The sequence below is a fragment of the Hyperolius riggenbachi genome, chromosome 9 (genome assembly GCF_040937935.1).
Source record: "Hyperolius riggenbachi isolate aHypRig1 chromosome 9, aHypRig1.pri, whole genome shotgun sequence".
Lineage (NCBI taxonomy): Eukaryota > Metazoa > Chordata > Amphibia > Anura > Hyperoliidae > Hyperolius > Hyperolius riggenbachi.
In genome coordinates, this window is record NC_090654.1 from 71329441 (window position 1) to 71354528 (window position 25088).

Here is a 25088-nt window from a genome sequence, read left to right on the forward strand (position 1 = left end):
CGGATGGCGTGCGTTCGTACGCGTTGCGGTCCGCATGCGTTGCGGTCTGCGTTCTGCAGTCTGAACGGGGCCTAAACTGACATTCATCTGCAGATCTGCAGATCTGAAAATCCATCCTGGTGGATCTGATCTGCAGATGAATGTCAGTTAAATCATGTGTGTATGATGATCTGCAGATCTCATAGACTATCATTGCAATTTGCAGGAATGGATTTTTGGCAGGAACAGATCTTTTGCAGCTACTGATCTTTTGTGTCTGTGCAGCATCTTGCAAAGATTTTTTCTGATGGGGAGTTCAGCTCCATAGAAAAGACTGTGAAGGTATGGCTCTCATACTACATGAAGGGTGGTAAGATTGGTCTGTGATCTTTCATTTTCCAAAGACTATAGTCTGATGTGTGTATGTGGCCTTAGACAGGCTGTTAATTAACTGCATGTGAAAATAACTACAGAGGAGGTAACTTAAGGAATGAAGAGATAAGATAACTCTCTCACTGTGTGGAGGTAAGTTTTCTCTTGCCTTATTATCTCCAGCATGATCTTAGTGAATTGAGGCCAAAATTGTATTTTCTTTTTCTCTGCAGAGGATAGTTCAAAAGTTCACTGGCCTGCTCTGTAAAATCATTTAGAATGCTGAGTAGTGTGCAAACTGCAAATATTAGAGAATGATGCAATGCTCTAAAAACACTATATAACTGAAAATAAAAATATGAGAATATTTCCTTTGCTACTAATGTTCTAGAAATTATCCGTACTAGTACTACACAACCAATTCATTATATCATATATTTTTTTTTCGCTTCAGTGTCTCTTTAACTTCTTGCGGACTGCCTAACGCAGAATGGCAGCCGGTCCGCAGCGTTCTTATTCCTCCGACGCATATATGCAACATCTTTCGAGGAACGAGATCTGACAGGTGCTTGCATGAGCGCAAGCTCCCGTCAGTTTAAGCAACCGTTCCCAGTGATCAACCTGCATACTAATGATCTGTACTGGCGGGCTGTTTTCTTTTAAATAACTATTTAAGTATTTATATAGCACTGGCATCTTACGCAGCACTGTACAGACTATATTGTCTTGTCACTTATCTGTCCCTCAGATGGGCTCACAATCTAATTCATACCGTAGTCATATGCAGGGCTGTGGAGTCGGAGCAATTTTGGGTGCCTGGAGGCGGGAAAAAATGCACCGACTAATGAATTTGTAACTGTAATTAAAATAGAAAATATTATAAAATGTTCTATTTCTCAGATAATAGTCATTAAAAATAATGTGTATATATACAGTAATAGCTGTGCTCAGTCCACAAAAATGAAATAAACCAATCAAAATAAGTTACTTGTGCTCCTTCAATAAAGCAGTCCCCGTATTTTTAAAGTCAGATATACATATCTGATTGTGACTTTACAGTATATATGATGTCTACACAGGAATCTCTTATACAGTATATACTAAATAACGTCCTATGCTGTAAGAATAAAGCCTGATGTGTAGCCGTGTCACTAATAGAGATGGTCAATGAGATGCAAATAATTCTGCATTGATGCTGGTTTATGCAAATGTATGCACTCTTTGCTCATGAAATCAAATAATTTGATATGTTGTTAAAATTTGGTTTGGTGACTACAAATTAAAGGGTACCTGAGACGGATGAAAAGAGTGTTATACATACCTGGGGCTTCCTCCAGCCCCCCTCAGGCTAATCAGTCCCTCGCTGTCCACCTCCACCACCTGGATCTTCTGCTATGAGTCCCGGTAATTCAGCCAGTCAGACCAGTCTGGCTACGTGCCGCTTCCACAGCCAGGAGCATTCTGCACCTGCGCAATAGTGCTGCGCAGGTGTAGTACGCCCCCGGCGGCGGAGTGTGTGCATGCGCACTACACCAGACTGGCTCAAGTACCTGGACTCATAGCAGAAGATCCAGGTGGCGAAGGAGGACAGCGAGGGACTGATTAGCCTGAAGGGGGCTGGAGGAAGCCCCAGGTATGTATAAAACTTCTCAGGTTTACTTTGGTACACAGTAGTACTATACTCTACATATGCACTCCCCACAGAGCTGCAGGGAATCCACTGAGAATGTTGTGCACATTGAACAGAGAGGTATTGTCTGTCACCCATAAACCTTGTTCAGATTGTGCATGAAGAATGTGTAATAGAGGAAGAATCTCCTCATTCCCCAGCAGAGTACCTGCACATCACTCTTATATGTACCCACAGTTACATTGCCTAGGGCCTGATAGATGTTCTTTGTTCCGGTCTGTACCTTTTACAAGTACTCTTACCAAGGACTAGTTTTAGTCTAAAGGGAATAAATCTAGTAGTAGTACTAGTAATCTAGTAGTCTACACATCCTTCTCACTTCATTTGTCTTGTAAAATTCCTAAGCGTTGGCAGTTAAGAGACGAATTTCACGTTACATACTGTTAATCAACAAAATTGTAATATGCAAATTAGATGAGTCGGTGGATTTTTGGACCGACTCCACAGCCTTGGTCATATGTCTATGTATGTATCGTGTAGTGTATGCTTCATTGTTACGATAAAAAAATTAAAAATGTCAGTTAAATATATCATATAGGAGACACACACAGTGATATTTGAGAAGTGAAATGAAGTTTGTTGGATTTACAGAAAGTGTGCAATAATTGTTTAAACACAATTTGGCAGGTGCATAAATTTGGGTACCACAAAAAAGAAATGAAATCAATATTTAGTAGATCCTCCTTTTGCAAAAATTACAGCCTCTAAATGCTTCCTGTAGGTTCCAATGAGAGTCTGGATTCTGGTTGAAGGTATTTTGGACCATTCCTCTTTACTAAACATCTCTAGTTTTATTCAGGTTTAATGGCTTCCGAGCACGGACAGTACTCTTTAACCCACAGATTTTCAATTATATTTAGGTCTGGGGACTGAGATGGCCATTCCAGAACGTTGTACTCGTTCCTCTGCATGTATGCCTTAGTGCATTTTGAGCAGTGTTTAGGGTCATTGTCTTGTTGAAAGATCTAGCCCTGGGGCTACTTCAGCTTTGTCACTGATTCCTGGACATTGGCCTCCAGAATCTGCTGATACTGAGTGGAATCCATGCGTCCCTCAACTTTCCCAGATTCCCAGTCCCCTGCACTGGCCACAAAACCCCACAGCATGATGGAACCACCACCATATTGTACTGTAGGTAGCAGGTGTTTTTCTTGGAATGCTGTGTTATTTTTCCTCCATGCATGACGTTCACTCGTTATGCCCAAATAACTCCATTTTAGTCTCATCAGTCCACAGCACCTTATTCCAAAATGAAGCTGGCTTGTCCAAATGTGCTTTAGCATACCTCAAGCGGCTCTGTTTGTGTAGTGGGTGGAGGAAAGGCTTCCTCTGCATCACTCTCTCATACAACATCTTGTGTAAAGTGCGCCGAATGGTTGAATGATGCACAGTGACTCCATCTGCAGCAAGATGATGCTGTGGGTCTTTGGTGCTGGTCTGTAAGTTGACTCTGACTGTTCTCACCATTCGTCGCTTCTGTTTATCTGAGATTTTTTTTTGGTCTGCCACTTCGAGCCATAACTTGAACTGAGCCTGTGGTCTTTCACTTCCTCAATATGTTCCCAACTGTGGAAACAGACAGCTGAAATCTCCAAGACAGCTTTCTGTATCTTTCCCCTAAACCATGATAGAGTTGTTTTGAGACCCCCATGTTGCTACTCTTCAGAGAAAATGAAGAGGAGGAAAACTTACAAATTACCCCCTTAAATAGTCTCTCATAACTCTCTCATAACTGGATTCACCTGTGTATGTAGGTCAGGGGTCACTGAGCTTACCAAGCCAATTTGAGTTCCAATAATTTAGTTCTAAAGGTTTTGGAATCAATAAAATAACAGTGCCCAAATGTATGCACATGCCTAATTTTATTTAAACAATTATTACATACTTCCTGTAAATCCAATAAACTTCATTTCACTTCTCAAATATCACTGTGTGTCTCCTATATCAGTGTTTCTCAACATTTTGTAAGTGTGTACCCCTTTTAAAACCCTGTACTCATCGAGTACCCCTTAGCATAGTAAACATGATCACAAGTACCCCTTGACAAATATATATTTAATCGTAGTACATGATAATTGGTTCTAAACAATGTGCAAGCATTTATTATTGCTTTTAATTAGCTAAAATACTAATTTGATGTTTAAATAAGAATTATAATTTTCTAAATCTCTAAATTTGTTATTCTTGGTTAAGTATATCAAGCCCGAGTACCCCCTGGACCAATCAGAAGTACCCCCTGGGGTACGCGTACCGCATGTTGAGAACCTAGGTCCTATATGATATATTTAACTGACATTGTTTATTGTAACAACCAATGACTAATAACAAGGTTGCCAAACGTGTGTGTGTGTGTGTGTGTGTGTGTGTGTGTGTGTGTGTGTGTGTGGTGTAATATATATATATTATATTATATAACATTTCCACCTGACTGTCAGCAGAGCCTGCTCCCTCTCTATCCCTCTCCTTTCTTCACTTCTGCTCTCTGTTCCATCACCTGTCTGTTGCTTGTCCTCTCACATGCCGCTGCCTCCCCGCAGTCCCCTAAGTCCCAGTGGATCTCCTGCCCGCTCCTCCCCCTGGACTGTCAGGATCTAACTTGTATTTTAATGAGTCAGATCCAGCTGGGAATGCAATTTTAATGAGTTTTGCTGTGAGTTGTGGTGTCTCCAGCACCGAGGGGTGAACAGCTGCAGTCCGGCCCCCCGCTCACTTCTCCACTTCTGCATGAGACGGAGCTATAGATAGAAAGCTAAACTTTCCCTGAAAAGTGCTGCTTATGTCTCCTATGTAAGTACACAGCGCACCATCCATCACGCTAGACGCTTATTACCGGCTGTGATAAACAAGATGTCTTTATTTGCTCAGAAGAACAATGAGGACGTCTGAGCTCCGCACACTGCTGCAAAATATCAGCAGATGTTACAAGAGAAATCCATTTATACCCCAAATTACAGTCTTTTAAAACAGAACTTTTGCCAAATTTTGTGTGTGTGTGTGTGTGTTTGATAGACTGGAGAAGGGTTTTTATTACTGTCTGTTCTAGAAAAAAAAATTTGGCTAGAGTTCAACCTTAAAGGGAGCCCAGGGTGAGATATACATGGAGGCTGCCATATTTATTTCCTTGTAGGTAATACCAGTTGCCTGGCTATCCTGCTGATCCTCTGCCTCTTAATATTTTTAAGGTCCATACATATGCCTGACAATAACGACAGCGTCAGCCGATAATTAGGCATGTGTATGGCAATTCCCAACTCGTGAATGATCCACCCGGCGGATCTACTCGCCCTCAGCGTCGCCAATCCCATTGTTCACGCTGCTCCCCCGCCCACTGTGTGACATCACACTCATATACGCACCTGGCATAGCAACCCACCATGTTGTCAGCTACATAGCTGACGTGTGTGTGTGTGTGTGTGTGTGTGTGTGTGTGTGTGTGTGTGTGTGTGTGTGTGTGTGTGTGTGTGTGTGTGTGTGTGTGTGTGTGTGTGTGTGTGTGTGTGTGTGTGTGTGTGTGTGTGTGTGTGTGTGTGTGTGTGTGTGTGTGTGTGTGTGTGTGTGTGTGTGTGTGTGTGTGTGTGTGTGTGTGTGTGTGTGTGTGTGTGATCCCCGACAGGCAACATCCATCAAGTGTGTAGACCCTGACCAAGAGTATGCAGATCAGGTTTTCTGTCAAATCTGACAAGATTAGCTGCATGTTTGTTTCTGGTCTGATTAGACATTACCGCAGCCAAGTAGATAGGCAGGACTGCCAGGCAAATGGTATTTTTAAAAGGAAATGCATATGGCAGACTCCACATACTTTTCACTTCAGGTTCCCTTTAAAGCCCAACTCTTGGTACAGATGTTATACTGGCCCCATGATAATCGGTCCGGTTCACCCTGACTCAATATGCTTTTCTCCAAAGATTTCTCATTGGAGATGTTTTCACACCTTATTACACTAGCTGTCCACCGCTGACACCCCCCCCCCATTTCCCCAGTGAGCAGTTAAATCCTCAAAATAGGATGTCCCACATCTTAATTAAGTTTGAGATTCACTTTCTTTCCTACTTTTTAGGACTTTTTCACTTGCTGGGTGCCGAAAACATAGTTTGTAGATGGGATGAGACAATTTCTCCTGTAAGAAAATTTCAAGGGGAAAAGTTTGTTGAAACAGGATGTATCTGGCTAGCTGATGTTAGAAAGATCACTTAAGGTCTCTTTCACAGTGCGACGTTAGTCGCACATTAGAAAATGTTTTAACGTGGACTAACTCACAGCAATACTAAGTCTGTACAACATTCACAGTGCACACGTTGTGTTGTGTGTAGCAATATTTAGAAAGTGCTGCATGCTGTGCGTTTAGCAATAAATCTGCTGCATTGTGTGTGTTGCACATGCTCAGTAATGTTTTTTTTTAATGTAACGCATGCGCTGTTTTCATTCCATCACTGTGCGACGAAAACGGCGCACCAAACACAGGGATAAAGAATGTACTATAATGTCCAAGTTAGTCTTTCAATGTGTTGCATTAGGGGCACGTTATGCGACCTTAATGTCGCATCAAACGCAACATTCCACTGTGAAAGAAGAAAAACTCAGCCAAGAGCTCTTCAGGCTGCATGGACTTTTGAAAACTGCCCATACGCTTCCAATTTTGATTGGCCAATCAGTTGCCAGTTTTACCACCTCAATGTAGTTGAAGAGCTTACCTACACAACCTGCCCATAGTATTTAAAATCTGTTGGTCTCAGGCTTAAGGTGGCCACTAATGATCCAATCTTTTTCATCCAATCTTACCTTTTCTATGTAATATAAGGCAACTGCCTGAAGTATCCATTCAGTATTTTCACTCAATTTACCCTTATACTACATAGAAGTGATAAGATTGGATGAAAAAGATTGGATCATTAGTGGCCACCATTAATGGATGTGGTAAAACTGGCCATTCAAAATTGGATGTGTGTACGCACCCTACGCCCTTACCTTGCCCCTCATCAACCTACCTTTTTTTTCATTCTGTGCAATCGATACTTTTGAACGACAGCGGCCGGAGAGGGGAGGTTTCCGCCGTGTTCATGATTATCGCATGCCGTCAAATGGACCAATCAATTTAAACCTTGGTTGGACTTGACTGGTCCATTTTCAAGCTGCACACATTTGCATACAAATGTACAAAATCCTGCATGAACTCAGAAATATTTGCATCTCATTGATCATCCCTTACTGAACCAAGATGCAGCATCCCCATGCTAAAGCCTGTTCCAGTTGGGCTTCTTCATCTTGTGTGACCAAAGCTTCAACCAGGGAGGAGGGGGCGGTGCTGACCCATATTGTTTTGATTATGGGGATAGTCTCTTAAAGAGAATCTGTACTCTAAAATTCTTACAATAAAAAGCATACCATTCTATTCATTATGTTCTCCTGGGCCCCTCTGTGCTGTTTCTGCCACTCCCTGCTGCAATCCTGGCTTGTAATTGCCAGTTTTAGGCAGTGTTTACAAACAAGACATGGCTGCTAACCAGAATGTGATAGGCTGAGAGGAGCTCAGTCTGTGACTCATACAGAGCCTGGAGGGGGCTTGGAAAGGGTGTGTATCACTTCTACCAATGACAGCAGAGCAGCACATTCCTGCCTGAGCCGACAAAGTTGTCAAAGGAAAGAATATTAGATTATATAACAGAGATAATTCAGCCACTGTGCAACTAGGAAAGGCTGCAGTAAGACAGACCACATTAGAACAGGTATAGGAACTTATAGGATAGAAGAAATATGGCTGAACATTTTGCTACAGAGTCTCACATGTATTGGAGGTGTGTAGCTCTGCCTTTGGCCCTGGTGAAGGTTTGTGCGAGTGTGGACGTCTTAAAGGACAACTGAAGCAAGAGGGATATGGTGGCTGCAATATTTATTTCCTTTTAAGCAATACCATTTGCCTGGCAGTTCTGCTTATTCATTGCCTCCTAATACTTCTAGCCATAGACCCTGAACAAGCATGTGGCAGATCAGGTGTTTGACATTATTGTTAGATCTTACAAGATTAGCTGCATGCTTGTTTCTGGTGTGATTTAAAATTTACTGCAGCCGAATAGATTAACAGTACAGCCAGGTAACTGGTATTGTTTAACAGGAAATAAATATGGCCACCTCCATATTCTTCTCACTTCAGTTGTCCTTTAACCACTTAAAGGGAACCTAAACTGAGAGAGATATGGACGTTTCCTTTTAAACCATACCAGTTGCCTGGCAGTCCTGCTGATCTCTTTAGCTGCAGTAGAGGCTGAATCACAGACCTGAAACAAACAAGCAAGCAGCTAATCCAGTCTGACTTCAGTCAGAGCACCTGATCTGCATGCTTGTTCAGCGGCTGTGGCTAAAAGTATTAGAGACACAGGATCAGCAGGAAAGTCAGGCAACTGGTATTATTTTAAAAGGAAAAATCCATATCCTTCTCAGTTTAGGTTCCCTTTAATGACAACTGGATGTATATAAATGTGTCCAGTGTAGTTGTGGAGAGTGCACAACCAGTTTGTTACTAAATGAGGCACATGGGGTATCATTTTAATCGTGATGAGTTGAATACATTTTGGTGTGTCTCAAAGCTTGGACCCACATCACATAAAAAATAGGTAGGGACAAACTCAATCCAACATAGTCTTTTTCAAAATTATGAGTTAACTTGGGAAAGTCTTAGCAAAACTACAAGAGACACGTTGTAACATTTTAACAGTGATAAGTAGTAGAATAGAGTTAAGACAGTTTTTGAAAATAAGGTCTTAGCACTGTTTAAAGCTTTAATAGATTTCCATGGAGAAATAGTGTGGGTTTTTTTTCTCTCTATTTATTCCCTTATTTTCAGTTTAAAATGCATAGAAAATAAGGTAATTACTAAACAAAATATATATTTCTCATTTAGGTGTGATAAGTGGTAATAAAGTTATTGGATAATGATTAGGAGCAGCGTCAATATGTGAAAATGTCTCTGGTCCTGAAGTGGTTAATCACCATCCACAGGCGACGCTTGGCTTGAATGGCTGATTATATCTTCGGCAGCTCAAGTCACCTGCTGTCCACACAAGGGAACCAGTTCAGAGCAGTTATAATTGCAGGATTCTTCTCAGTGGTATGGTGGAGGTGTGATGGTTTTTGTATCAGTGGGTAGAGACCTCCCTGATTAAGTCCTTCACTCGGATACTGTGTGCGCCTGACCACCCTTGTCATATATTCTTCGTTACCTGCAGGTTCGCCGTTTCCTCCAGGCTCAGTTCCCTGAAGTTACGTTTATTCTTTCAGACTCCGAAGTCCTTAATATCTTTACTGGGCCTGACTCCCGGCGGTTATCTTGGTGCTCTATAAATGTTTAATGCTTCCCAAGGCCATCCAACCGTCGTGTATTAAGAAACTGCTCGTGGGAAACTGGTGTGGGTGAAATTTAACGTGTGAAATGGTAAATTTCCTTTTTTTAAAGGACAACTGTAATGAGGGATATGGAGGCTGCCATATTTATTTACTTTTAAGCAATACCAGTTGCCTGGCTGTCCTGCTGATCCTCTGCCTCTAATACTTTTAGCCGTAGACCCTGAACAAGCATGCAGATCACTTGTTTCTGACAAGATAAGCTGCATGCTTGTTTCTGGTGTTATTTAGACACTACTGCAATCAAATAGATCAGCAGGACTGCCAGGCAACTGGTATTGTTTAAAAGGAAATAAATATGGCAGCTCCTATATCCTTCTCAGTTCAGTTGTCCTTTAAAGAGTATCTGAAGTGACCTGTAAAGTGAAGAGATAAATTTGTGTGTGTAAACAAACCTACATAGTGCTAACCTGTGGTTTTTTTTTTTCCTCACTGTAAGGGTTAAGAATCCAGGGCACTAAGTGACAATTTGGCTGCAGTCAGACTGGATACATTTAAAAATAGTGCCGCAAAAAAATGGTGCAGGGCGATGCACCAAGATTATGTCTTGTTACCAACATTATTTAGTAACAAGACTAAACGTTAGTAACAAGATGTCATTACCGGCATCTAACATTCTACATTCCCTCATCCTGGCAATCCTCCCATCTCCTCCACTTCATGTTTGCAGGAGTCCTTCAACCAGCCCATCCCTATGTGAAGACTGAAGACACATGGTAATTGGCTGGCTGCAGAGCAGCTGCAAACTAACTAGGAAGTGGAGAAGATGCGATTGCCAGGACCAGGTAATGTATAACTACACCCCTGCCTACACGGAACCCTTTTTCTGCCTATGCTTAACCCCTAGACCCCCCTGCTGCCTAACCTTCACCACTCCACCCCTGCTGCCTAACCCTAACCACTTCACCCCTGCTGCCTAACCCTAACCACTTCACCACTATGCCTAACCACTCCACACCCACTGCCCAACCCCAAACCACTCCATCACTATGCCTTACCCCAGTGGTCCTCAAACTAAGGCCCGCGGGCCGAATGTGGCCCCCTCATGCTTTTTTATCGGCCCACCACACGCAAAATACATTATTTATAGATGCGGTCAACTACATCTTTAAATATTGGTGGTCCGCATATAGAATAGCAGTGCTGGCACCACCCATCCAAATGGAAGCCAGAAACCAGTAATTCGCTGGTTTTCCATCAAATTCCACATCAGGTGACACTGCTGTCCAATTAGACTGCAGGTTGTCACCTGGGTATGCTTCACTGTCTGGCCCGCAAAGACTTCTACATCATTTTATGTATACTCTGGCCCCCCAAGAAGTCTGAAGTATGTTGACCCGGCCCTCAACACAAAACGTTTGGGGACCCCTGCCTTACCCTAACCACTCCACTCCCACTGCCTAGCCTTAACTACCCCCAGCCTAACCCTAACCCCCTGCCTAATTTTAGCTACTCCCTGCCACATTAGGCAGCATAGGTAAAAGCCGTGATCAGCGGCAAGGAAGTTAAATGATGGTGCCCAATAAATAACACTATTTATCGGGCTCCATGTTTAACTTCCTCTATCATAGAGAGTCTCCTAATTTTATGTTCGGTTTAAGGGCTTCATTTTAAGACTTCATTCTGAACAGCAGCCGTGACCAATCATCCTTGCTGAGCTAGAAACTGCGCATGCACGTGTTCCGACTCGCGAGTGCGCAGCATGAATGCGCTTGTCCTCGGAACTACTTAGGCACGCGAGTTCCAAAGGTTGCCTGAGGAATTTTGAATAGATAGTTAACCGGGGGTGTTGTGGCAAAGGCAGGCTGTTTGGGAAGGCTCTATACTATACAGATCATTCCCTCTACTTGGGGAAGTATCAAACCTGAAGAGTTTCCTTACTACAGGTTTACTTTTGTTTTTCAGCAGTCTGTTTCAATCCCTCAGAAGAGCTACTCTAGCGCAGACTGTCTAGTCTTTGCTCCCCACACACCTCATTGAGCCTTGGGTGCTTATATGACCAAAGCCGGTTGGCCTCATTCGACCGGTGGCCGCATATGCCACCGGTCCAATGAGGACAGGGATGCGTCGATAAAGAGGGTGGTAGAGCAGAGAGGAGGCTAATACCATGTGGCCCATACTGTTTGTCCAAACACCGCCCCCTAGATTTTGCTGCCTGAATGACGTGATTCAGGTGGCTTCATGGTAGGTCCACCCTTGCCTATGACCCTGTTACCAGTTCACCAGTTTTCCTTCCTTGGATTACTTTTGATGGGCTTTAGCTGCTAAATGGAGAACTAGGGACGGTCGATGAGAGGCAAATAATTCCACATTGATACAGGATTATGTATGAGCTTGGAATTATGGAAGACGATTGGTCAGTTTTCAAGATGCATAATTAACATACAGATTAGTCCTGCATCAGCTCAGGATTATTTGCACTGACCATCCCAAATCAGCAAAATCAGGACGCCAGATCTATGTACTGTGCCATTTGTAGAGCACACTTTATTGTCTAACCATCTCAATTTATCCTAATCAAAGCTGCTCAGATCCATACAATTGCTTATTAATTGAATACTGTTTCCTATACAACACCTTCATGTCAGTTGACTGTTCACTTGCTGCATTCTGTATGCCACGCCGCTGACAGCTGTCACTGTAATGTGATAATCTGCATGGCTGAATTCACCTGTCAGTGGTTGAATGTTATAGCTGATTGGTATAGAAGACAATATTGATATAATTGGCATCAGTTATGACCTTGTATTGCCATTTGTAGTTTTTTTTTTTTATTTGACTCCTTTCATACCAAGTTTATTGCCAGTTTTGCTGCAAGGGTAAGTGATAGACTATAACTCTGTTTAATTTTTTTGTAATTCATTTGGGTAAAATCCCAATACCGGTTTATGGAAAACTTTTTTGTTCTTTGACCTATTTTTGATGTTACATTTTACTTTGTTAAAGGACAACTCTAACGAGAGGGATATGGAGGCTGCCATATTTATTTCCTTTTAACCAGTTGAGGACCACAGGCTTATACCTTCCTAGTGACCAGGCTATTTTTATTTTACAATTCAGCACACTGCAGCTTTAACAGCTCGCTGCAGTGCCATACACCTTGGCACACAAATGAGTTTTGCCTCCTTTTGTTGCCCCCAACAGAGCTGTCTGTTGGTGGCATCTGATGGCTGCTGCCACTTTTTTTTTTTTTTTTTTTTTTTTTTATAAAAATGCTCCCTTTTACTTTTTTAATTTATTTCTCCCTCCCCCCCGAGATCCAATCCCTGCGATCGTCTCTCATAGAAACCAATTGCTCTCATAAGCTGATGCCTGTGAGTCTCCAGGGGACAGCCAAGTGACAGGGCTGTCCTCAGTACAGCACTGCGGTAGATCGCAGCGTTGTACAAAGTAAGTAAACCGCCATTTCTTCCCCTAACAACCTGCCAGCAATGATCGCCCTGGCCGGCTGTTTACGGAGGTGAGCGCTGTCACTCAGGCGCATCCGCGCAAGTGATCCCCGCTAATCTGCAGCTACAGTACTTGGCACCAGTTGACGTTAGGCGGTCCTGTAGCTGCCAACTTCCCGCTGCCAATTGCCATTAGCATGCAGCTAATCTTGTCAGATCTGACAATAATGTCAAACACCTGAACTGCTGCATGCTTGTTCAGGGTCTATTGCTGAAAGTATTAGAGGGAGATGATCAGCAGGACAGCCAGGCAACTGGTATTGCTTAAAATGAAATAAATATGACAGCCTCCATACACCTCCGACTTCAGTTGTCTTTTAAAGCAAATATGCAGCAGAAGCTGCAGATACTTGTCGAGAGGGAAAGACTCCCCGTCCCCTCATTCCAGCGCTGTCCCCCAGTGAAGTGTCTGTTACATGAGTGCTCCCAAAGCCTTCCGAGGTTCCCCAAAGGCATATTTGAATAGGTAGAATTAAAGGTGGGGTGTGGGGGGGGGAGAGTTTAATCGCTTCATTTTTACTTTAAAACAAGTTGTTATAAAAAAAGAAATCTTGATTGGTTGCTCTGGACAACTACTTCACTTGCCCCGCCTCTGTGTACATTGCACCTGTGTTGATGTATCGCCCCCAGCCAGTGATAACATCTCATACAGCAGCATTCTTCTCCAGGTCGGCCGTTATCTGGCGGCTCCTGCTTGTACTCCCGCTCACTTGTGACAGACAGCTCACAAATGAGATACAGGGAAAGTGAGACATGTCAGTGGGATAATCTCTATTGATTGCAGCTTCTGCTATATAATACTTCTTCCAGTAACCGCTGCCTGCATTGTTATCCAACAGCTGGAGAGCGGATGGGGTCTCCTAATGAATGCAGCAAGCCTGGCTCTCCCGGGCAAGGCTCAAGCACCTCCGCAGGGCTCAGCGGGGATCCTGACGCTAATTAGACCATAAGGAAGAGCAGAAAGAGATTCAGGGAGACCACAGTCCTGGAACGCTGGCAAACAGCTTGGCTCTATTTGCAACACTACAATGTGAATATTTACATTGGCATGTGCTGAAATGCATGCACAATTTCCAGGCGAATTAAAGGTGAACTCTGACATACTAAATAAGCCAAGCAGTGGCTGTTACTGGCCGTGGGTGGTCAGGGGCTGCAGAAGAGAAACCGCCTCTCAGAGTCTCCCTCTAGCTGCAGTGAGAATTCAGCAGTCTGACCCCCTGACTGCCCTATTGTATGCAAATACCTACCCTGTAACGTCACTCTGTACTTGTATACTATCACTGCTGTGGGTCTACTTAAGGTGCTGATACTTCTAGAAATGTATGGACAGATCGACCAAGAGACAGCTCTCTCTTTGGTCGAATACGATCAGATAGAAATCTGTTAGCTGCCCAAACACCGTAATATGTCATGATTGTTGCGGCACCAATTTTTATCTGATTAGATAAAATTATTTAAATTGAATGGTTGATTGGGCCACAAAATGTATAGATGTATGGCCTCCTTTATGTGTTTAGTAGATTACCCAAACAAGCACAGAGAAGTACATTTCTTCAGCACCTATATGTGGAATAAAGACTTTTCATTGTGTGTTGTGCTAGAGTTCAGGTCTGCGTTTAAGTAATTGTGTAACTCGTAGACATGGGCAGTAGTGGTGTGTTTCAGTGAGAGGCGGGGAAGCTCCAGACCAGCAAGCAGACGCACCACTGAAAATTGGAAGAGTCCATTGCATACCGGCAGCTCCTACTAACGTATTGCCACAAGTCTTATATCAGTAATTGGCATTCATTTAATGGACTAGTGTGTACAGGCCCTTGTTGGAAGTTGCATGGGGTATGTTGCCTCAGTTATATACTCGTGGCTGACAATGGGGAGGAGTAATGACAAACTGCTTTGTGTATCATCAGCTCAAGTTACAAAGGTTGTTGTTTCTCTCGTAATCCTAAGTATATATCGTGGCAGAGGCGCGTGAATCACTGGATAGTGTACATTACGTATATATGCAGCAGGCAGTGTATTTAGTAGTGTGCGGGAGTTTTCATGTAACTCTTATCCTGTCTCTTCCAGGAGAGGAAGCTGTGTGCTCACCCATATGTGGAAATCTATAAGGGTGATAAAATCATCTTCATGTGCCCACTGTCTCGCCAAGATGACTTCTATGTGCCTGAAATGAAGGAGCTTCTTCGGAAGGAGAGAGGGGAACCGGCACCTCCAGTTGAGACTACAAGTAAGTTTCTGACTCCTTTACTGCCAGTCGTACACTGCATACTGAGACTTCTCTGACCCTTCGCCATGAGCCCGGGGAGTTCCCTGACCCTGCACTCTATGCCCGGGGAGGTCCCTGACTCTGCAGGCTCCGGGGAGGTTGTTAACCCTGCGCTGCATGCCCGAGGAGGACCTTGTGCCGCATGCCCGGGGAGGACCTTGTGCCGCATGCCCGGGGAGGTCCCTGACCCTGCAGGCCCCGTGGAGGTTGCTAAACCTGTGTGCCCTTGGAGGTCCGTGACCAACGCCTGGGAAGGTCGCTGACCCTGTGCACCCGGGAAGGTCCCTGCATGCCTGGGGAGGTCGCTGACCCTGTGCACCCGGGAAGGTCCCTGCATGCCTGGGGAGGTCGCTGACCCTGTGCACCCGGGAAGGTCCCTGCATGCCTGGGGAGGTCGCTGACCCTGTGCACCCGGGAAGGTCCCTGCATGCCTGGGGAGGTCGCTGACCCTGTGCACCCGGGAAGGTCCCTGCATGCCTGGGGAGGTCGCTGACCCTGTGCACCCGGGAAGGTCCCTGCGTTGCATGCCTGGGGAGGTCCCTGTCCCATGCCCCGGGAAGGTCACTGACCCTATGCGCCCGGTGAAGTCACTGGCGACAGTATCTCTGCGTACTGGGAGTTCTCTGACCCTGCGTTGCACTCCAGTATGTCTGCGTACTGGGAGTTCTCTGACCCTGCGTTGCACTCCAGTATCTCTGTGTACTGGGAGTTCTCTGACCCTGCACTGCACTCCAGTATCTCTGCGTACTGGAGGACTGTGGCTCTGTATTACATGTTTTTTATCTCTGCATGCTGGTACTTTATCTCCACATGCCATGAGCTGTCTGCCCCTGCATTGCATTCTGGGAATTTTCTGACCTTGCCCCGCATGCTGAGAGTTCTCGCAGTCTGCATGCTGTGAGCTCTGTATTGTTGTATTGTGAGATTACTCTGAGCCTGCAGAACATGCTGGGAGATGTGAGTAATGCACAGGTAGCAGTGACTCCGTAATTTAAAAAAAAATAAAAAATCAGAATGGTATTATTATTCTTAGAGAGTGACGAAAAAAATGTTAAACAGCCAACAAGCTGATCAAGCATTTCAGAGTGTCGGCTTGCTGTGATGGCTATTACAGTCATTATTTAATTGTGGTGAGAGGTTCTCCTTTAAGCACCCCACAGACTAGTTGGCGATCTCTTCTTCCTGCCCTCGTCATGGAATGGGGGGGTTCTGGGACATTGAAACACTGGGACGGCGGCGTGCCTGCTCCTCCAGCTGTGTCAGGCACAATTAACATTATTTTGCACTTAATGACTCCCTGAAGCTTTGTCACCAGCCAGGGGCTGCAGCAGCAGCTGTCACTGTCACCTCAGCGCGTCATGTCTCCCTCTGCCCCGGCCCTTGGCCATCACTGCGCACCAAGGTCATCATCTTGTCCTGGTAGCCGTGTGAGCACGCGAGGGCCGGATCTGGTTAATATGCAGGCGGGGGTGCAGGACGCTGCGTCTGACACCCCTCATTCTCTCCCACTATTATTATCTGTGTGTGTTATTAGGCAGCTGAGAGGTGACGCACGCCAGGGGGCGGGGACACAAGAAATGGCATGGTATTATCTGACACACCTGTGACAGCGCCATCATGAGACATGTTCTAAAATTAAGGGATCAGTGACAGAGGAGTCATGGAAACGGAGGAAGGGGAGTTAAGCTGCTCCGAGGAGGGGAGACAACAGAAATAGCAGTTTGGGAACAGTCCTAAAGTGGAACTCCTGTTTTTAAATTTTACATGTACATTTCAAAAAGTTCAGCTTACTATAAACCTGCTGTAAGGAAAACTCACTGACTGCTGCCACTCGAGAGCTGCATGACCTGCTTATCGGTGATTTGAAACGTTGAGGCAGGGATGGATTAAGATGTAATGGGGCCTCTAGGCAAAGTAGTACATTTGGGGCCCCCTTTTGGTAAGCTGAAGAGAAGAGGTCAAAGAAGGTGGCAAGGGACACCCACTAGGCCCCAAGCACCTGCCTAGGTTGCCTGGTGGATGATCCTGCTCTGCATTGAGGGGAAGGGGCAGGACCTTTTATTTTAGAAACTTGTTGGTTAGTCATGTTCAGGTATAAATGACAGATTACTCATCCACAAACATCTACACACTCGCTGTTGCTATGACTAGAACAAGCACATCTGTAGTGTGCAGCAAGATAGTCTATACAGCACAAAACTTTCTTGTTTTGTGGAAGGGGGTGACAGCTCTACTTGTCACAAGTCACAGGTGTAGATTTTGAGTACAGATGGTCCCCTACTTACAAACAGGTTACATTCCGGGAGATTGCTTGTAAGTTGAATTTGTTTCTAAGTTGAGTCCTGTGTTAAAAGATAAGCGAGGCGACTAAATAAATCTATCTTTACCTACCTCAGGCTTCTTCCAACCCCTAGAAGACGTGTCCCTTGCCGCAGCTCCGGTCTTCTCCTGTTTCCCGCTGTAGCTTCGGAAGTATCCCTGATGGGTCGGTGTCTTCTGCGCATGTGCAGGTGTAAGTGCATATGTCACGGGGAGTGTACTGTGCCTGTGCAGTACTGCTGTGCTGTACAGTCCGCTTCCAATGACTGGGGTGCACGCCCGCACATGTGCAGAAGACGCTAACCCATTGATGATATTTAAGAGGCTACCAGCAGGACTGGAGGAGGACCAGAGTTGCGGCGAGGGACACACATGACTTCTAGGGGCTGAAAAAAGCCCCAGGTAAGTACAGATAGATTTATTTGGTCACCTTGCTTGTCCATTAAACATGGTGAAATCTGGATTATTTACTTTCAGACAACTCTGGATTTGGGCATTTAATATAAATTACGTTTTTATGATCCATATCTTTATGTAAAATAAAAGTTGGGCTTCACATGATTATTCTTCTCCACTCTTCAGGTTCAGAGCTGGACCCGCTGTTACTAGAGGAAACCCTCAGCCTGGAATTGGTGTCTGAGAATCAGGAAGAGAAAGAAGGTGAACCCACCCCGCAGAAAGAGCAGACGGACAGCGAGAAGAGCCCCAGTGAGTCGGGGGCCAGCGCATCGTCTTTTGAAGAGCTGGATGTGGATGGTAATGCGTCTGGAGCGAAGAGCCAGCAGGACACTCAGATGACATGGAGTAAAATGCCGGATACATGGGACAAGGACAAGCCGGAGGAGTGACAGGCTGCCGCCGCCACGCCTTACTGTAGACTTCCTCAGGAATGTAGCAGTTAGTGAGCGCTTTCCACCCATACACATCCGGCATCAGACTCCGATGTAGGCGGACACTGATTGACACTCCAGCAGACAGAAATCCGACTTTTAGTTTACACACGGCAGCCGTGCTTCCTCATCAATGGCAAAGATTTTTTTTTTCTTTTCTTTTTTTTTTTTATATTTATTTTTAAAGATGTTTCTCTCTCAGCTTGGAATATATTTTTATTCTCTGGCGAGGAGGATTAGCTGGGCAGAGATGGGCAGTCCAGAGATCTTACTCTGGCTATAAGAGGAGAGTACTTTAAATCATGGTTATAAAAAGAGAGAATGGCCCCAGGAGAAGACTATATTCTCCTCAGAGACAGCATTCCTTCACTAGCTATTGGACTAAAAGTCTCAGCATGCCCAAACAAAAATCATCTGGCACCTCCAGCTCCATGTAAGATAACTTTTTCCAAACCTTGCACTTGTGGCATAGCTATAGGCAGGGCTGGATTTACAGCTCAGGAGCCTAAAGACACATAAGCTCTGGTGCCCTAAACCCGCCCCCTTAACACATGCCACGCCCCTGGGCCAGCCTGATGTGCCCCATTTAGCAGTCTGCCCCAATCATATGTGCCCCCTTTCACACTCCCCTAATAGATAGCCAGATGATTCCCCCTCCCCAACCAATACAATTAGTCTCCAGTACCGGTGATTCTATTGATATATGCTCCGCTCTCACTCTTCAAAGGGAGGGAGGGAGAGAAGGGAGCACTTGGGGCAGCCAGTGAGCCGCCTTTCACACATGGGCTGTCTGTAGGCACTAGCCTACAGTGCCTATTGGTAAATCTGTCTCTGGCTATAGGGGATGCAGAGAGGTTGTAACCATCCCAATCAGTTTTATTCGCCAAGTACAACAGGTTGCACCAGGAATTGGTTTTGGCACATACAGGGAACAAAGGCAATAACACAGAGACAGAAAATAGTAAGCAGATATCAGTACAAAAAGTCAATAAAAGTAGCACAACTATATCAATAAAGCAGTACATTAATAACTGGGACCATTGGGGTGCAGCGGTTGCCATGGAGCACAGCCTGGAGTTGTAGAGGTGTGTGTGTGTGTGTGTGTGTGTGTGTGTGTGTGTGTGTGTGTCGGGGGTTCCAATGATCCTATTTGCTGATCTGATGGCCCTCTGTAATCTGTCGCCAGTGGAGGATACCGCGTACCAGACCAGGATGGATGGACATAGGTCAGATTCAATAGTAGCAGAGTAAAAGCACATCAGAAGCTCCTGAGCTATACTGAACTTCTTTACTTGGAGAAGGGAGGATAGCCTTTGCCCGGCTTTCTTTTGAGTAGAGGCAGCGTTAGGCTTCCAACTATACCAGGGACCCAGGACCTGAGGAGCCCACATGCAGCCCTTCAACAGTTACTCTATTAGCTCTTTCTTGGTGCTGTTGAGATGATGATCACCTCTCTATGTGGTTTGAAAAGTGTTAGTGATCAGCTATTCCCTGCTTTTTCTCCTGCAGGTAAATCACACCGGTGTAGGAGGAGCACAGACACTCCTGCGGGGAAATCTCACCAGTGTGGGAGGAGCACAGACACTCCTGTGGGGAAATCTCACCAGTGTGGGAGGAGCACAGACACTCCTGTGGGGAAATCTCACCAGTGTGGGAGGAGCACAGACACTCCTGCAGGGAAATCTCACCAGTGTGGGAGGAGCACAGACACTCCTGCTGGGAAATATTATCAGTGTAAGAGGAGCATAGACACTCCTGCTGGGAAATCTCACCAGTGTAGGAGGAGCAGAGACACACCTACTGGGAAATCGCACCATTGTGGAAAAGGCAAATGGTTCACCAGGGAAATCTCGCAGTTTGTAGAGGGGGTGCAGACATTCCTGCAGGGCAATCAATTTCAGACGTAACTTTCTGGTGTCTCTGAGTGTAACGTTAGTATATTACAAAGTTAAGGAAAGATGGGGGGGAAAGGCTGCGCATCCCTAAACACATGCTGCAATTGAATGGTTAATCGCACAGGCATACACCGCCTCTGCCAGACTGAAAAATGCATGCCCTGCATCCAAGACAAGTGCTAACATTTATTAAACTAGGAGGAACTTTAGCTTCCAATATGGTTTGCATGCAAAGTATATTATACTAGACACTTGCGCCACGGTGAGGCAGACCTCTGGGCAAGTGACCTAACCTAAATTTAAAACCTTGGGAGCAGCTAAGCAAAAACATGTGTAACTTACATTTGGTAGAACAGCGAGTAGTAGCAGATTTGCATATGATTTGCATCTGAATTGAATGCGAAGTGTGCAGAAAATCTATTTAGGTGCTGCGCACTGAGCTGGTGGTCATTTCAGATGCAGCCTTAGTGGTATGCGCTGGCGTTCTCCTCGCTGTTAGTATATTACAGCCCATCCAAATTAGTGTATCAGTGTTTAGTATGCTATGCTGGGAGTTGTAAGAACTTTCTATTCCTTGAGCCATATTCACTTTACTGGGTGTTATTGCTGTTTACAAAAACAACTGCGCCAAAAAGCGTATTTAGTAAGTGTGTGGAAGGAGGTAGTAGACAGTTATAATCTCCGTTAGGTTGTTAATGTTGCCTGTTTCTCTGTTGTGGTAAATTCTGCTGACTTTTCATGTGACGTCCAAGAAGTCGAAACTGAGCACAAGGTGTCTTCTGGGAAAGAAAAAGAAACGGCAATAGTAACCCAACTCTTTTTTTATGGCGACAATTCTCCCAGCAACCTGCTGATTACATAGAGGGGCTTTAGGCAGCTTTGCTGGGTAGTGAAAGCTGTTACTGAATGGAGTATTTCCTGGAGATCCTCTGTGGCCGGAGTTATGCCTTAAATCCTCAGTGCTGTCCACCCATTTGCTTGAGATAATTCTGTGGCTCTCCGCTGCCTCTACCATGGCCCTGGACACCACTTGTCTGTCTGATCACCCTCTTTGTACTCTCCCTTATCTATCAGTCTAAGCAAAGGTTGCCTAATTTATTTCATTTCAATAAAATATTTTACAATATGATCAACTTTTGTCTGAGTGTTATTTAGTGTCTGTGTAAAGCCTGCTAGACTTAAGTGTGGCTTGTCAACAACTGTGCTAGGATAGACCTACCTCCCAACTTTTTGATATAAGAAAAATGCACACTAAGGGCTCGTTCACACTGGAGGCGTTTCTGCCATTTTTTTCAAGCGCAGGCAATTTTCAAAATAGCCCTAAAAACTCTTGTGCAATGATTCCCTATGAGAGAGTTCACATCTGAGCGGTTCATTTCCGATCCGCTCAGCAAAGCACTGCCTGAACCATTTTTTAGGCGATTTTGTCTCGATGGAAGGTATAGGAAAAAACGCAAACGCTCACAAAATCACTTTGTGCAGCGATTGCGTTGGTAAGAATAAATACATTGTATTTATTATTTTCCGGGTCAAAGAGTTCACTTCCTGACTTGCGTCAGGGAGTGAATTACAAAACCGCTCTGGAAAAGCGCTTACAAAAGCGCTTTTAACAGAAACGCAGCACGCAGTGGAGCGCCAGGAGGGGGAAAAGCACACACAAAAATGCAAAACGTTTGCATTTTAGGTGTGAATGAGGCCTTTAAGAGACTCAGAGCTGAGTAAAATAGATGTATACATACCTGGGGCTTCCTCCAGCCCCATCCGCATGGAGCGCTCCCACGCCGGCGTCCTCTGCCTTCTCTATCGACCGTACCGGGTCTCGTAAATCCGCCCACTCAGGGCCAGTCGAAGCAAGCGCAGTGCGCTCCCTCTATACTGCACAGGCGCTTGTGCAAGGCAAGACGGAGGGAGTTCCTGCGCATGCGTAAAACTGGCTGAGACTGGCCGAAGTTACGATGACCCGGTACCGGCGGACAGAGGCAGCGGAGGATGGCGGCGTGGGAGCGATCCATGCGACTGGGGCTGGAGGAAGCCCCAGGTATGTATAAATCTATTATATTTACTCGGCTCTGAGTCTCTTTAAGGTGGGCATACAATTATAGATTTGCAGCAGATTCGACCATCAGATAGATTTGTCAGATGCCTGTCAAGTTGAATCTGACAGGAATCCGTCTGATGTGTGCCACACACTAGGAACAGATTTCCAATAGATTTCAGAATTAAATCTATCTAACTGCATTATTGGACCATTAGATCCAATGCAACTCTATGGGCCATCGATCTGCTGCCAGCAGCAGATCGACCTAGATTTTCCATCCTGTCAGATCAAATTGATCGAAATCGGCTGCAAATGGATCGAGAAGTAGATTTGATAGAATCTATTCTATGGAATCGATCGATGGCTGAAATCAACAAGTGTATGGGCCCCTTAAAGCGACACCCCTAATCATGCCCCTGCCACACCCCTAATCACTTCTCTGCTTCACCGCTAATCACGCCCCTTCCACACCCCTAATCATGCCACTGCCACACCCCTAATCACGCTACTGCCACACCCCTAATAACACATACCAAAAAGATAAAATACATAAATTTCCATATATCTGTAGCTCAGTCCTGAAAGAGGGACAAATGAGAAAAAGGGACAGAGGGATTAGGTTCCCAAAGAGGGACTGTCCCTCCAAAAGAGGGACAGTTGGGAGATATGCGATAGAGACCTCCAACACGCATGCATTGCGGTTTTCCTGCGCTTTAGAAGCACTGCAGGCACTGCAATTGCAATTTAAAAAAAAAAATTTCATGAAGGCTTTGCATTTAACAATCGCATGCGGTTTTAAAATTGCAACGCAACTCAGCCTGTGTGTACAGGTCCTCTATTATACAATCTTGATTGTACAATCTTACCAATTTGAGACCAACTAAAGCATCCATTCAAAGTATATTCATTCAGTGTACCTTTCTTCTCCATAGATTTGGTAAGATTGTACAATTGAGACTGTACTGCATTGTTGAGCACCTTTTAGTCTATCATCATCTTGTAGCATGATGTGCTTCATTCCTTATGCCTGAGCTCCCCCTTGCCATCACCTTTTCACCCAGTGATGTCCACATTCTATAGTGCAGCGTATGGGCTTCTGACTTGTACAGAGTGCATTGCAGGAAGCCAGCCCTGCTGGTGCGGAGCAGTGCTTTTCAGCGCTGCTAGCTTTGGGCGCAGCCAGCGCCGCCATAGACTGTAATGGGAATCAGTCTATAGCGGCGCTCAGTGAGGAAGGTCGGCTCCGTCAGAAGACGGAGCCGAAGTTGTTTAAAAAACACAATAATTCGGCCTCCAGCAATCGCTGGAAGCCGAATTATTTCATTCCCCCACTATCCATGTCGGCCTGGAGGGGGAATAGTAATTAAAACGCCCCGGACTTGTGCAGAAGCAGGACCAGCCATTTAACAGCTGGATCCTGCGCCCAAGTCTACCAGCGCCGTATTCAAATGTACGCTGCTGGTGCTGCAGTTGCTCTTTGTGTGAGGAGTACAGCTTTGGGTGCTCTCAGGAAGACATATTAAATAAGAAGTGCACTTTGACAGGAAAGTGCACCTCTTGAATTGTACAACGAGCTCTGAGAAATGATAAACATTAGGCTGCAGCTTTAATCTTCACGCGGTATGAGGCAGAGGCAGTGTGTGCAGTCTGCAGCCATACAAATCCTGAGGAGCAATTCCATTCTTACCGTCCATCTAAGGGGATCACAATCACTCCACTCTAGACCCACTTTTGGATGTGAGACCGTTAACCTACCAGTATGTTTTTGGGATGTGAGCGGAAACCCAGGCAAACCTATAGTCTAAAGCCAAGTACACACCTTCAATTTTGATTGGCCATTCACTGTCCAATTTTATCACCTCCCATGTAGTATGAGCGATTACCTACACAATCTGTAGTATTTGATAAAAGTGTGTATCGGACTGTAAGGTGCATACACACATCCATGTACTATGAGGGGCAACAGATTTTAAATACTATGAAAAGATGATATAGGTAAGCTACCATACTACATGGAGATGGAAAAATTGGCTAGTGATGGACTAATTAAAATGAAATGTGTGTACGCACATTAAGGGCTGGAACCCACTAGGGTGAATTTGGCAGCGTTTTGGGATCGCCTACAATTCCCCAAAACGCTTTGCCAACGAAAGTGAGTGGTGGGGAACCTACTAGTGCAATTGTGATTAGGGTAGTTGCAATTGCAGGACATGCAGCATTTTAGCGTGTTTGTACTTAATGCTGATGTATATAAGCACTGCAAAATAGTTTTGAAAAGCGATTTTTCAGTGCTTTGGGGGTGGGCGGGTTGGGGGCAAGCGATTGCGATTTAAAGAAAAACTGTAACGAGGGATACGGAGGCTGCCATACTTATTGCCTCTTAAGCAATACCAGTTGCCTGGCTATCCTGCTGATCCTCTTCCTCTGATACTTTCATAGACCCTGAACAAGCATGCAGCAGATCAGGTGTTTCTGACATTATTGTCAGATCAGAGAATCTGCATGCTTGTTTCTGGTATTATTTAGGCACTTCTGTAGCCAAATAGATCAACAGGGCTGAGTGCCAAGCAATGTGCATTGTTTAAAAGGAAATAAATATGGCAGCCTCCATATTCTTCTCACTTCAGTTGTCCTTTAAATAAGCTTTATTATATTCACCAGGTCTCCAGATTTCCTGTTTCTGTCCTTAGCCCCGCCCCCTAAAGGAAGAGGTCACATGCGCGTCTCTGATTAGTCTTAGAAAAGCACCTATGTCCATAGCTCCTTTAGGGGGCGGGGCTACGGACGGAAGCCAG

The 25088-nt window shown here is 44.9% G+C and overlaps 1 protein-coding gene across 1 annotated transcript in view; it reads left to right on the plus strand.

The window, feature by feature from the left end:
- The window catches only part of TEX264 (testis expressed 264, ER-phagy receptor), a 66856-nt gene extending 45472 nt beyond the window's left edge, over positions 1-21384 (plus strand). Inside the window, exons 3-4 of the mRNA XM_068253007.1 lie at positions 14953-15112; positions 18053-21384. Coding sequence (XP_068109108.1) covers positions 14953-15112; positions 18053-18318 — 426 coding nt within the window. The 3' untranslated portion in view covers positions 18319-21384. The remainder of the gene's footprint in view (positions 1-14952; positions 15113-18052) is intronic.
- Positions 21385-25088: the final 3704 nt, after the last annotated feature.